The 14823-nt window shown below is 40.7% G+C and overlaps 1 protein-coding gene across 4 annotated transcripts in view; it reads left to right on the forward strand.

Moving 5' to 3' along the window:
• The window catches only part of DCX (doublecortin), a 74439-nt gene that overhangs the window by 42817 nt on the left and 16799 nt on the right, over window positions 1-14823 (forward strand). For 2 of the 4 annotated variants that reach the window (XM_015860658.3, XM_015860657.3), the window contains exons 4-5: window positions 8178-8280; window positions 11318-11440. In XM_015860658.3, coding sequence (XP_015716144.2) covers window positions 8178-8280; window positions 11318-11440 — 226 coding nt within the window. Of the gene's footprint in view, window positions 1-8177; window positions 8281-11317; window positions 11456-14823 lie in introns of all 4 variants that reach the window. The other 2 variants (XM_015860656.3, XM_015860655.3) reach the window with 1 other exon arrangement.

Below are 14823 nucleotides of genomic sequence, written 5' to 3' on the forward strand. Positions count from 1 at the left end.
GCATGCATCCAACCCATTCAGTCCTGGTACATGGGTTTATGTTGTTGGGGTTTGTGTGTCTTTTGTTTTTTAATCAGGATGAGGATCTATTTGCCAATATCTCTCTACCACAATCAGTACCATTGTTATGGTTAAAGGAAATCTTGCACAAAGCTGAACAACAGCCTTTCTCTTTCATGAAGATATGCACAATAGGATCAGCAACAGCTATAGGTTTTTAGGAGCTTGTTGCTGCAAATCTCATTAGCTGGAAATTTCAGCCCATTGTTTTTTCAGCCTGACCTTGACTCGGCTGACAGACTCTGTGCCCCTTCTCTCAAGGATGCCATTTTGAGCAGCATTGCTTCAGTTTCACCATATAGTCAGGCTACTTCCAAAATCTCTGATGCTCTTTTCTAAGTCCAGAAGTATAGTTTCCTCTCAAAAGTGATGAGAGGGAATGTTTAGCAATAATGATCTCAGAATTCTCTGGATTATTAAGTGCTCTCTGCGTGGGGGCAACCTCCCTTAGAAATCCTTCGCTATCTTCATCTGCTAACGAGGATGTCTGATTTTATGGTTCTCTGGGTGGAGAAAGAGTAATTTTTTAATATATTGATGTTGATGGGTGGGTTGCTCAAGCCCCTGCACTGCACAGCACATTTGTCCTTCATATAATACCATTATGAGTGCAAGAGAAAGCCTTTCTTCTAGGTAAAAAGAATCAGCAGCCTGAATTTCTGTCTCATAGTCTGCTCTATATGTATAGAGAATGAGGATAATAAACTAACCTTTCTACCAGGGGCTAATTGGATTTCACATGGTTTGGAAGCACCACTGATTCACCAAATATATTAAATTCAGTTTTAATATTCCTACTGGGTAGCTTATCTGCCTATTGTCCTTCCCGTCTCTACTTTTTATTCTGTTCTATTTTGAACTGCCCTATTCCCAATACCTAAATAAATAGGTACTTCGAGCTGCAGTCCTTTTGAGAGCAGCAATTCTTCTTGCTTGAAGCATTGCAAGTTGCTTGTATATACATGCATGAATATTTCTTATTCCATTTGAATAAGCATCACAAAATGAATTCAAATAATGCATATAGAAGTTGGTGTCCCTACTCTGCTTCAGTCACAATATAATAAAATATTCTGATTGGCCGTAAAGCTCTTAAAATCAACATTCTGTACCATGCAGCCTAATGGAGAAAATCTGCATTTTTTATCGATAAAAAAATGATAAGTAGGAAAAATGATGGAAAGTGGTGTAAAAATTCCCTCATGCATCAAAGAAAGCATCCATCTGGCTGTTTTGTGCAGAATTTTCTCTACTGAAGGTGAAAAAGGAAAAAAAAAATACTTGTACAAAAGAGTGAAGCTGATAGTTTGATTGAAACAAATGTAGGTTTGAATGTGAGCCGTAGGTCTCCATGCATACAAGACAAAGCTGAGGTCTCTGATTTCCATCATTTTCAAGGATGGAACTCTCACTGCAGGCTTTTACAGAGTGAGCAAAATGTAGACGGTAGAGATGATTTTTTCTTCCCCTCACAATGTGTGCTGCATTGTGAAGGGCCAGCATGACCCTGCTTGTCATAAGCTTCTACAAGGATGTCTGGCACAGAGCAGAGATGGAGGAGCGGATGACAAAGTCCCCTTCCCTTACTGCAGGGTATCTCAGAGAGGGTCCCCCAAGGCACTATAACTGCACTTGCATCCCTGGTGTGGGCTGGCATGCTGGAGTGCTCCCAGTCCATTTGTGGATACCAACATCCATGCTTTTTCTACTCATCTTTCTATTGCTTACTCATTGTAAGCAGCATTTTTTTCTAAAAACAGATAAGTAATTTTCTTTCTGTGAATGCAAATGTGGTATCTATTGAGTGGGCGTGTGAATGCTTTAAAGAAGTAATTGAATCCAAGCATCCCTTATTTTAAATGCAGGAAACCAGAATCTAATAAAATGTAAATCAATTCAGTACCTACTTTGGGCTTACATTCTTCAGACTGTAACAAAAAAAAATCCTCCACAATGCAACAACAAAAAACCCAACGGTATAAAGAACAGTGCATTCCAGCATTAACATCTTTATTTTCCATTATGTCTGTTTAACCATTAAGTCTGAAATCTATTTCTTTTTTTCGGGACATGTGGTGAAAAGCTTGTCAGAGAAGAGAAAGCAATTCATTTAAAATCCATTCAGCATGTCCATTCATTCCTGATATTCACTCTGACACATGACCTTGCTGAGTCTTCTTGTGGACAAGCCTGTATATGTTTGGTTGCTGTACCATGCTTTTTTGATTGCAAGCGCACAACTGATTAATTATACAGCAGGGCTGCCTTTATAATTTAGGGCTGTGGTTATTCAGACATGAAATAAACATACCACTGCCAATTTGACTTTGAGTGCAGGTGTTGGAGTATAAGTAAGTCCATTGGATTTCCTATTTGAGTTTAAACTGAGTTAAAGCACAGTTTAGTTATATTCTCAGCTTAGTAAACTCCCAGGGCCTGTTTAGTTGCTTGTCCTACCTCAACTCCACCCAGCACTTGAGTGTTGAAAGAGAAAGGACATCAGCAAGCACCTGAAGTGCATTGTCTTCAGCTGACAGACGGTCAGGTGTATTCAATTTTATAGCAGTTACAAAAGTACCTTTGAAAATGTATGCCTTAGAAAATGCATTTCTTCCCTTTATTCTGCTCTTAATAGGCTTTATGTGTGCATAGCATGCAAATCAGTTTCTACAGCCTTTCTGGCCTTAAAAGAAACTGCTTCTGAAGACAATTTTCCCACACTCAACTTTGGAGGCATCTAAGCTCAACCAGTATGATGATTTTAAGAAATGAAATAGACATCTATTTTCTTTGAGCACAACTATAAGATCTGCAGAAAATTAAGGAACAGTTTGAACATGGCTATCATTTTCTGTTCTGCCATCTAAATTCCTAACAAGAAGGTTATTACAGAGGGAAGAATTTAAAAAATAATAATAATAATAATGTCTAAGGGAGAAAGGAACAGAAGAAATCTTGCCCTGGCTCTCGTACCATAAGACTTATACAGAATCAAGCAGCTGGTTAAAGATAGAAGTCCTGAGATGGGGTATGTTCAGCCCCCAAGTCAGAGCTGTGATTGTGTCATTCCAAATAACCTTTGCCAGATCTCTGCTAGCCATTTAAACAGAGGTCTTAGCTCATTCCACAACATAAGGAAGAGATGGAAAATCTGAGGGCAGGAGTACGTACATAAATCACTGTTCTGAATAATCACCAGCTACAGAATCTGACCATTTATCTTTCAGCCTGACCTGGCTCTGTCAAGCTAAAAATAGGAACCTCTAATAAAGGCATTTCTCAGAAAGATGAAAGAGACAGTTCAGTTAACCCTCCTTGTGATGTATCACTCTTCGGAGACACCCTCTGTGTTCTTGGCAAATGGTGATGGCCAATCCAGGCTACTGGAGATCTCCTGCATAAGTGGCAGAGCTCAGTCCAGCAGTGGCAGTGCCCACAGTGCTGCTGGAGCCTGTTACTGCAGTGACAGCCTTTGCTCTGCCAGTACTAGAGTGACAGCGAGGAAACATATTAGCCATGCATACTCTGCAAGCTGTCATTCTGCAGGTTATGAAAGGGAACAAAAAGTGCTTGTTAAGCATAACACCCTTATAAAGCTCAGGAGGTTCTGCACCGGTAGGTGACATAGACTAAGCCTTCAGTCTTTTGATCTGTAATTCTTTTCAGTTATTCCGTTTATTACTGAATTAGAATTTTGAAATACTCCTGCTGCCTTGTGGAGGTTGGTAGGGAGAGCTGGTTATTCACAGTTGCACGCCTATATCCTGCATATTGACTGCTCCCTTTCCAGGCGAACTAAGACTATCTACACCAAAACCATTTCAGCCAACCATAAGCTCACAGCGAGCTTCATTTTGTGGAATGGTTTGTTCTACAGCTGCTGTGTTAAAATGAACTGGAAGGCTCAGCATCGCTGCAAAGGTTGTATCTTTCCACAATTAAAATGGCTGCAGCAGACACTAATGAAGAGTCACTGCGGAAATCGCCTCCTGGAAATCCTAATGACATTGTTCTCTCAGGGAAGGTTTTTCTAATATACACAGAGAAGGATTTCATTTAATGAGGAAACAAACCCAAGGAACTGCGAATGGTCTGGTGCTCCCTAAAACTTCTTGATCTCTACCGACTTCTGCTCCTTCCCTAAAGTGTACTGTAAAGTTTAAAAAAACATCAAAACCTGGCACAAAGAAAAATGTTACCAGCAAATCTATTAGAAAGAATTACTTTGTGAGAAATAAATTTGCACCTCATCTACTGGAGCGTGAAGATTTAACTTCCTTTATTGGCATTGCTTAAGCTGCAGGAAATGGAGAGAAAACACTTCATGCAATGTGATCCTTTCTATGTCAATATTATCGTTTCAGTCTTGAATTTCAAATTAAATATTATCTTTCTTTAAACAAAGGCTTGTAAACCAATGTTATTTATTCTCTCTATTGTAATTATATACACAGGTTTAATTTTCCACTATAGATCAAATTAATAACAAAATTTGCAGATTCAAGAAGACAACATCTTACTAATTTCACGGATGCCAGTGCCATTGCAAATCGTGCAGGATAAGAACCATCCACACAGTGGCCATTGTCAGGTAGCAGCACAGGTGTTTGCACTAGCAGACTGCTATCATTTTTTCTGCCCTGTGCTTCAATGAAATGATAGCTAACAGCAAAAGGAAGCATTTAAAACAATGATATTCAGGTTACCCATTGGGGTAATTTTTTTTCCAGGGTTTTCATGGTGTTCCAGACTAATTATTGGATATAATTAGAGCAGTTGATTAGGGTAAGCTAAAGCAGAACATGTACTTTTAGAATAGCCTACAGTGCCTGGGGAGAGGCTTGTAGAATTCCTTTTTTTTTTTCTTCCTGAGAAAATGTGAGAAAAAAGGCTTTCAAAGAGTAAAGATCAGACGATTCTTAAGGTTATTCTGGAGTCATGAAAACCCCCTGAGCCAGTTAATGCAAGGTAAAGGTTCAGTACTGCTGGGCAAGGATACCCCTGGTGTGTTCCATACTGGCTGATGAGGTTTCCAAGCAGCTGTCCCAGCAGAGCAGCTCACAGTCCCTCTTCCTGGCTCCATGCCCTGCAGGGATGTGTATATCTGGGGCTGCTCTCCTGGTGTTTTCCTTCTTCTGCCCACATTTAGGCAGGCTGGCTTGGGAGCAGTAAGACCCAGCACTTAAGTTGCATGTTTTCACAAAGCAAGTCTACTCTAGCAACTTTATATAGACAGCGATGCATATGGGGTGTGCTCCAGAGACATACAGTAATATCAAGGATTTAAGTTTAATAAACAAACGGTAAAAAGGAAATACTATGTACAGTGAACAGAAGCAAAGTGCCTAACTTAGAACTACAAGAAGTGACGTTGTTTTCTGAATTTTCAATGTTTTGCATTGTTTGATGAGAAAGAGGTTGGATTTTGTCTGTCTTTCCTTACAACGGGAAACAAAAGGGAATGAATAAAACAAATACAGAAGTTATTGTTTCCTCAATATCAGGAACACAACAAATGGGTTATGCAATTTAACTATCAGCCTCCAGTGCTTAGCCTGCCAGTTGTTCACAAGTATAAAACATACATATTAACCTACTAGCTGAAGAGGCAAGAATTCAAGAAGGTGAATTGCAAGTATCTCTGCTTGACATGTCATCATATTTGTCCTAGTGCATCTGTCACACTTAAGACACTTGATCTGAGGGCCTCCTTGGCTGCCTGAATTTTCTTTTTGCTTGCGGTAATGGGGAGTTGAAGGACAAAGAATACCCTTTGACTTGTGACCTGGAGAGGGTGAAAGCCCCTCTGGGTTCTTTCTGATTTCATCTAAAAGGCTGTGGATTTTTTGAACCCTTATGTTGTGATCTAGCTTTGCACAGCAGTTTCCATACTGAAGAGTGAGCTAAGCAAACCGCGAGTGTCTGTGGTATACATATAGTACTTAGAATTCAGATGGGAGTGTGGGTATTGAGCCAAACCCAATTATTTGCAAATGAATCAGTGGCACGCACCCTCAGGGAAGACTGTAATACCAAGTGCTCGTTTGAAATGTCATCATTCTGTGGGGGAGTTCTCAATACGTGATGTGTTAACTATTTTCACCCTAATTTCAGGCAAATAGAGATTGCAGTTCACTGAGTTTGTAAAGAAAATTCTGCCTTTGATCAATGCCTCTGCAGATTTCATCTTGCTCCATTTTGAAAGTTGTGCACATATGAAAAGGAGGCTTTTCACTAATGTTTGGCATTGTAAACAGAGCTGGCACTCTTAGTCAGTGCTTTAATTATGCATTATATTAACCAGTGTGAAATACTGAGCCCTCTTAGGATAGCCAAAAGCCTTCTTTATATTTTATTTATTAGAGCTTGAAATTAACTTTTCACAGTCCAGCTCCAATAGATCCATAGATACGGAAATTCGGCTGTCTACAGTAAGTTTCTCCACTGCTGTCTCCAGGGCTCTGTCCAGTTGTTTGGGATGTATATGACCTCTGTGAAGGCCCCAGTGGCCAGACATGGCAAAACACTGGATCTCAACCATCTGAGACCTCTGTTATAGATGTTGGTGCCAGTACTGCAGTAACTTGCAGTGGTCTTGTGAAAAGGCTGCATTTTTGTTTTGTTTTGTTTACTTATTTCTAGCAGGTTCAGGCCTGTGCTTCTGGGCTCACCCAGGTGCACAGCTGTGCTGTCAGTGGGCTGATGCTGGAGATGCCCCATGCTCATGTGCTAGTACATTTTTCTCCTCCTGACACTGTACTTTATCAGTAGGTGGCTGGGAGGCCAGGACCTTGGGCTAAACTCCATGCAGTCAGTTGTGTACACACAATTTGATGTCCCTTGAGCCTACAGAGGCTGTTTCTCTATTGAACACCTGCATCTTGAACACAGAAGTTTTGATGTTGGATTTTCCAAAGTGTTTTATCCCTCTTAGAAACAAGCGTTACTTTGCATCTCATGAAAGTTTTCAGAGCATTCTGTGAAGATGGAAAAGCATCATCTTTTTTTGCCTCGAAAGAGCACCTGTCAGCTTGCCAGGAGTCTGATTAATTTTCTGCAATATACTGATTACAAATCTGGGTGTTTAAGGTTCTCCCTGAAGAGCAATGATGTGCACATTCTCCACATGTCCTTGCGCTGAGACGACTGGAATTAACTTTAGGTACTGGAGACAGCACAATAGCATGATCATGAGTTAATGTGTAATTACCACTGGTTCCAGTGGAATTACCCTCAGCACAGTTATCCTGCTGCTGTTGTGTAATTGCATTCATTATTTCACTGGTAACTGTGCAAATTGCCATGACTGTGACTGTGTAAATATCAGAATATGTTGTTATTCACAGTGTAGCACCTAGAAAAATGAATGTTGAATGGCCACCAGCAGTGCTGTCCTTGTTGATACAAACAGTGCCCAGCTGCGTTCCCACTTTTTCAGGCCCAATTGCTGCACAAGTGCTGGAGGGACATGGGAAAGGAGGGAGGGGGGGTGGGATGAAGGTTTCCTGTCCAGCTCTGCAGGTCCAAAAAGATTTGTAGAATCATGGAATGGCCTGGGTTGAAAAGGACCTCAAAGACCATCTAGTTTCACCCCCCCCCGCCATGGGCAGTGTTGCCAACCACTAGACCAGGATTACCTGCTAATGGTCTTGGAGACACCTTCTGTGGGAACATGCTGTGCCCAGCCACTCTTCTTAGCAGTCCTTGAGTTTCTAGACTCTGTTGGTACTGGAATGCTCATCAGCGTGGGCAATGGTGACAGCTGTGCTTACCAACCCAGCGTGGGGGCACCCTGCTTATTATTTCTGAATCAGCTCAGGAATGCCTGTGTCATTCATTAGGATGGATATAGGATATGTTAATAGGCTGTCGGCTCCTGAAGGACTGGAAATTCCGTACTTCATTGGATTTTGCAGGGTGGATACATTTTTTTCTTTTCTTTTTCTTCTTCTTTCTTTTTAATTACACTGTTCTGCTTGACTTGTAGGAAGCAGGACCATGTAAGTGTGCGACTCAGGGGTAGCAGAGAGGCAATGCCTTCCTGCTTAAATTTACACTGAGCCATGTCAGAACGTTGCCAATTAAAACTAAAATGAATGACTTTGCTCTCTCTATAGGTGACCTGTCTCCACGATTTCTTTGGGGATGATGATGTGTTTATCGCCTGTGGCCCCGAAAAATTCCGCTATGCACAGGATGACTTTTCTCTGGATGAAAGCGGTAATGTTGAATACACACTGTTCTTCAATCTGTTCCTATTTGTGAACTAAGCAGTAGAAGACTAATCTCTATTTTTCTACTGTATATTCCGCTGTATATCAGGAGGCAAAGCTGCCTCTAAACTGCATTTTTATGACTCCTTAGCAAGGCTAAATTTATTTGATGCTGATACTTCTGACCTGTGTACTCCAGATGAACCCGTTTGGTGGTCTAGGGTGTTTCAAAGATTCCAGGGGTCAGCTGAAACTTTGCAGACAGAGAATAAAGCCTGCATCAGGCTGGTGAAGCAATCTGTAATGTGAGCTTCATATTTTATTTTAACAGTCTGCAGTTGAGTCAGCTCCACAGGGAGCTCCACATATAAAACAAATTGCATGTAATCCTAGCAGAACAACTTCATGGGAAGCTCAGCTCTCTGCCTACACTCCTGGTTTCTACTACCTTTTTCAGCTTAGATTTCTCTAACAAAAATAAGTCAAGCTTGCTGTTGGGCGGGTACTGAGCATCTACAGCTCCCCATTGTATTTTCATGAGAGTAAGGGTACCCTTCTCTTCCCAAGAAACAGATGAGGAGCTATTAGCCAGCAGCGTTTTCCCATTATCCACCCATCATTCTTCCTTGTTATGAATCAGATGCTGCAAAAAGAACCTGAGGTCTTTCGGATGAATGTCACTTATTAAAATCTCTTCTGTCATGGATACTTTCTCTTGCCTATTGGGATGACATGTACTTGAATTGCTGGCTATTATGTTCATTCTGGCAGGACATCAGGAAACAAAAAGAGAAATACCATGAGAGGATTATGTCATCTTTTTCTTTCTGACTGCCCACCACAGCTTCTGCCCTATAATCCCTGTTGCTAAGCACCTTCCAGATGTTGCTGCTCTGTCGCATTCATACTGGCTGGTTTCAGCATCAGCACACTGAAATGTCACACCCCACAATGCTAAGAGGTCTGCTTATACTGACGTCAGCACAATCAGATGTCCACATTTATTACCTCGTTGCAAAGCATACAAATGCTCAGTAATTGCCTTTGGTGTGCTGACACTTGCTGATGGCTGAGCTGGAGAAATTCATCAGAGTCAGCATTTCTATGCTGGTAAATGCAGAGCTGAGCTTCTCTGTGAGGAATTATCCTTTGGGGAGAAAAAAAAAATTGAATAAGCTCTTGAAAAAAAGCAACAAAATATTTTCACTTTTTTGGTTTTATATTTTAAGGATCAATTCAGATGACTAAATACTGATGTAACTCACTGTTTTAAAGTCCCTTGGTTTCTGAGAAAGCCGTATCTGGTGCACTGACATTGCTGATCCAAAAGTTACACTGTTTCTGATAAACAGCTACATGCAAAAGCCTTGACAAATATTACTTCTGTAGTGCCTGAAGATGATTGTCCCCCATGTTCTCGTTAGGCTGATTAACACCAGGAGTAGTTATTTGCACACTCTTTCAGGTGGCTATCAGAGTGCCTCATCAAACATTATTATTTAGAACCAAGGAGATAAAAAAATTGGGTATATTTCTTTTCTGAAGCTCTACAAGACCTTCTGTGGCATCATCTATGAGAAGCCAAGTACCTTAAGAAAACAAAACAAAACAATTTACATCCCTAATTTACAATTTCCAGAATCTATGTAGTAGGAGAGAGAATAAACTTAATGTGGGTTTAATTATTACCATGCGACATCCCTGGAGCACAGGGAATCATCCCATCTGGAAGAAGAGACCGACTCTTGACTGTCTGAGAGTAAGGAAAGCCTGGGGAAAAGATTTAGGGCAATTACATTTTCATATATATTCTGATATATAAATAAAATAACACTAAAATACATTTAGGTCAGACAACTTGTTTTCAATTGACCAATTATGTATCCATCTACTGTATTCTGCTTCAGTTAATTCCCATTAAGAAAGCCAGTCAAGGGAATTCTCAGTGCAGCCCATGCATGCTGAGCTGAGCTTTTCTATAAAAACTTGCCTGTACAGGAAACATCTAATTCACATCTTTAAAAAGGACCTGTTTTTCGTGTGAGGACAATTGGTTATAGGAGATGAGACCAGTTAGAATTGGACAGAGAGGGAATTTCTTTTTTATTGCCAACTTCTTATCTGAGATGTTAACTTTGGGAAGGCAAAGTGCTTTTTCTATCCATTCTTAATGTAAATAAACCCTGGTTTTGAAGACCTGATATGCCTGAACTCCTGGAACACATACAGATTTGTTAGCATTTCAGTTCCCTTCTGCACAGCACTGTAGATCATGTTTACATTTTCCCCTCCTCCTGCCTGGTTTATTTTTTTTTAACAAAACACAGTTGGGGCTCTCATCTGCTCATGCATTAAGTACATGAATCTACTGCATTTGTTTATGTAAACCTTTCTGAAAGAGATGGCTGACTAGAACAGAGGGTGTATTTTATAAAACCATTTTGTTGTCTTTGCTTTCCACATCTGTAAAGGACAACTTGGTGAAAACACAGAAAGAGAGCATGAACAGGTTAAAAGCCTCTTAGGTCACGGGTCCCATTCACCTCTTATCTTTAAGTCATGCTATGAGCTGTTTGCTGGTTTTATGCACCTGCATAAACAGTACTCATTGTTCCTACTGCTATGTCTTCATGGGAGAGTTTTGCAGATTAATTGGTTTTTGGCCTGTTCTTTGCTCACTAAATTCTGACCATTTTCATTTTGGTCTCTAGCTGGTGGGCATCAAGGCAAGGGGAAGGGTAGAAAACACTTGGCAGGACACAGGTACTAAGATGTTCCCTGCCAGGGAGAGAATCCTGATTTTAATGTACAGTCTCAGTGCCTCTTCCAGAGGAGCAAAGCTCTCCTTTTTTTCCCTGTCCCTAAAATGTCTTGTTTCTAGCCTGAAGACAATATGGAAATGCCAGTTTTCCCTAGTGTTGAAGTTTTCTACAGCTCTTTGGAAACAGAAAGCAACTGGGCCACCCATGCGTGTTTCACAGCTAGTGCCCATAGGCTGTGAGAGTAGGGAGGGACATAACCATGGTTACTGTCTCTTTCCTTAGAGTGCCGGGTGATGAAAGGGAGCCCTGCAGCTGCCACGGGCAGTAAGTCATCTCCCACCCCTCAGAAGAGCTCAGCAAAGAGTCCAGCCCCTATGCGCCGGAGCAAGTCTCCAGCTGATTCAGGTAACCATCAAGATGGTGAGTGATTGTTTTCTGAATCTTAACTCTGCTCAAGTTGAAAACACATAGTGTGTGACTTTGAAAACACTGTCCTTGGATGTTTGCATTTGAGACTCTGGCATATTTTAAACACAAGACGATGTTGTTAGCATACAGGATCGCTAAATAAATATTGGAAAGGAAATCTCTGGTTAGTTAAGTGCAGTAGTGGCTTTGGGAACATACCACCCACAGTCTCACAACCTCTTGCCCTAAAAAACAATTTAAGAGGAAAGGTTTCCATTTTACAGGCAGGAAATTGAGGTCTGCAGTGCTCTTGTACGTTCCCCATAGCTACAGACTGATTTGGAATAGCCTCTTGTGTAATGCAAATGTTAATTACTGCAGGAGTCAGAAGTGTCCTCTCTTAATCACCATTTAAAGAAGACCAGTGACCTTGTATTTGAAGATCTGGTGATGAGCTTATTGATGCGATAGAGACATTCAATCAGTAATAGGAGAGAAAGAAAACGGTAATCCTCATTTGCTGCAGCAGCTTTCACCATGTGAAATGCTGCCCTCCCTCTTCAGTCTCAACTGGACTGACAGTGTAGCACACATGGTGAGCTGCAGAGCCTGTAGATTGGAGAGCTGGCTGGTAACTGGTAGATTTTAGACTTGTGCAATGAAGAGAGTGGGGCTCTAGGTAGTGTCTTCTGTTCTGCTATTCTTTCCAAAAGAGCCAGACATGGATTTTCATTAAAAAGGCCAAATCAACAACTAAGCATTGTAAGATTCTAGGAGATTGAATTCAAAATTCAAGTCATGCGGCTGAAAATCTGTTGTAGATTTTTTTTTAGAATCTCCCATTCAGCAATCTGGGAGTCAAGCCATGCATAAGTTGAGACACCATTTAAACTCCATAAGCACCAGGTTCTAATTGCTACCAGAACAAGACTTCATTACGTGAGTGTACAGCCTTACGTGAAATGACAACTACTGTGTTCCTGATTTTGACTCACGGAACAAAACAGTGATTCATCTGATGCAGTTTAATGAACAGTTTGAGCCTTTCCAAGGGAGACTGATTAAAATAACCAGAAATGTCAAACAGTAGCCAGCTCCTGGAATGAAGGCCTGTAGTGAAGGACAAATCAGGTTTCTTTAACTCATCTAGATGAGGTTCTTTCATACTTTTCTGTGATTTCAGTACAGAAATGGCAGCCTGTCTTTTTTAGTGAGGATAGAAAATGACTGAACTCCTCCTGTGCTGGAAGGTTGACCAAAGATAGTTGTTTTTTTGGGACAGAGTGACAAAAAGAATACTACCATCTTATGTTTTTTCTCTTGAATTTATAATAAAGAAAGTAGGTGTGCACATTATCCAAGAGTCAATATTTATGTAAAGAAACAACAGGCTTAGCTGAGTTTTAAAGTTATCACACTGAAAAAGACAGGGAATACTGAATGAAGCCTGATTAATAAAAGATGATCTGATCCCCCCCTTTTTTTTTTCCTTCAAAACTCTTACCTATTTCTTTTGTAAAAGGATTTGGAAGCAGTTTTATTTCAAGTGTGTTCAGTATATTTCCCGTGTGTTGGATCTCCCACACATCTGTACTTTTTGTCTTCGCTGTCTTTTACTCTGTGGTGATTGTCATATCAGAACTTGGAGTTTCTTAGTTTTTAATAATTAGACTGTTATTTTCAGCTCTTATCTCTTTAGTATTTTATTATCCCTTGAGAAATCTATCAGTGTTAGGGAAGCTGTTGATCACAGCCTGAACCTCTGAATAACCACCTGAGGCAAGCAATGAGTCAGCTGTGGGAGCACAGGTGAAGGTAATTCAGCTGAGCTACCGGAAGGGATGGAGCTTGACTCCACCTCTCCCAGATCTCATTTAAGGGCTGACCACCACTAAGGCAGGGTCTCTTTCTCTGGAGATTGCTCCTTATTGGAGTTTACTCTGAACCTTCGACACTGGTAAGTATTTTCCCTATATCTGTCACAATAATCTTTCATATGAAGCATCTGATTTAACCTCTGTTTACCTATTGACTGTGTAACTGTACATTGCATAACTGTATAATCGTTAATGATGTAAACACAGATTCTGAGGTGAGTCTCCAAGGCACTTGAGCGGAAGAAGTCTGAACACTCCTTATTACAAATTATGTTATAGTGACAGGAAAAAGTGTTTTTTTATTTAATTTATCATTCTACAAAGGCTGCTCTGAAAGTAATGCCTCCTGTTTTATAACATTGGCTTGCAACTTCAGAGGCAGATGGTGACGATATGATAGTGGAGTTTGAACCTTCCCACCAATATCCCATGGTATTTTGCAGCCACGTGACAGATGGCAGCAGAGGGGCAGTCTGACAGCATGGTGTCTGATACTGAAGTGCAGATGAAGCAAAGGGGTGGAATTGAATTCCACTGTGTGGAAAAAAAACTGCATCCACTGATGTTCCTTGATGCTTGATGAATGTTTCTGGAGACCAAACAGTTGGTGTGAGCACAGCGAGCTGATGGGTGGTGAAACACTGAGATGTGTGGTTGCCTCTGCTAGTGCAGATTTTTACAAGTGCAGCATGCAGGCTCTTGTTAACGGCTGGTGAAAGTGAGTAATGTGTGGTGCTAACTGTGCTGGAAAAGAGTGTTTTGTAGCAGGGAATTTCTCTATCAAATACTGTTTTGTGCTCTTTGTAACTATTGTAGTTTTCATGGAAATAAATAGGAGATATTACTTTAAAAAACAAAAACAAAAAACCCCTACATAATTATTCCATTTCTCTTCCAAAATGTAGGGGGAAATGGTGCATAATTTATCATTGGTGAAAATGAGAATACAGTACATGTACATTTAGACAGCGGTCAGTTGCACTTGCAAGTGCATTTGCCTTGTTTGCATAGGCAGCTAAGGCTGAGATTGTGCATGCATAGATGTGCCACACTCTTTGGCAGCAGCTCCTATGCTGCAAATAGGTAGTGGACAAAAGTACCAAGTCACTTTTACAGCACAGAGAACAGAAAGCACTCCTTTTCAACAGCTTGTTAGTGGTGCTAATCCTAACAGCACAAAAGCCTTGCAGACATTTACCCTGCCATTCACTGTAGGAGCATGTCTGATCTTCCTGTGTCAGTGCAAATAAAACCTCATTCAAAGCTATGAAGATGTTTTGTGGCCAAGTCACAGCAGCTATCCTTCACATAGGCCAAGGTGTTTTGGCACTTGTTTGACTCCAGTTTCTTCCACTGACTCACTCCACAGCTTTGAGTACATTCTTTAAGTTGTTCAAGCCTTCTTTACCAATGGGTTTTCCAAGGCAGTGCTGCCAATCCATATACAAAGCTGTGTAACCTACTCATGGCTTTGAGGATCTTCGTTTTGGGCTTTATATATAT

Source organism: Coturnix japonica, chromosome 4 (assembly GCF_054131305.1).
Source record: "Coturnix japonica strain WE chromosome 4, WE-NBRP24, whole genome shotgun sequence".
NCBI classification, from domain to species: Eukaryota; Metazoa; Chordata; class Aves; order Galliformes; family Phasianidae; genus Coturnix; species Coturnix japonica.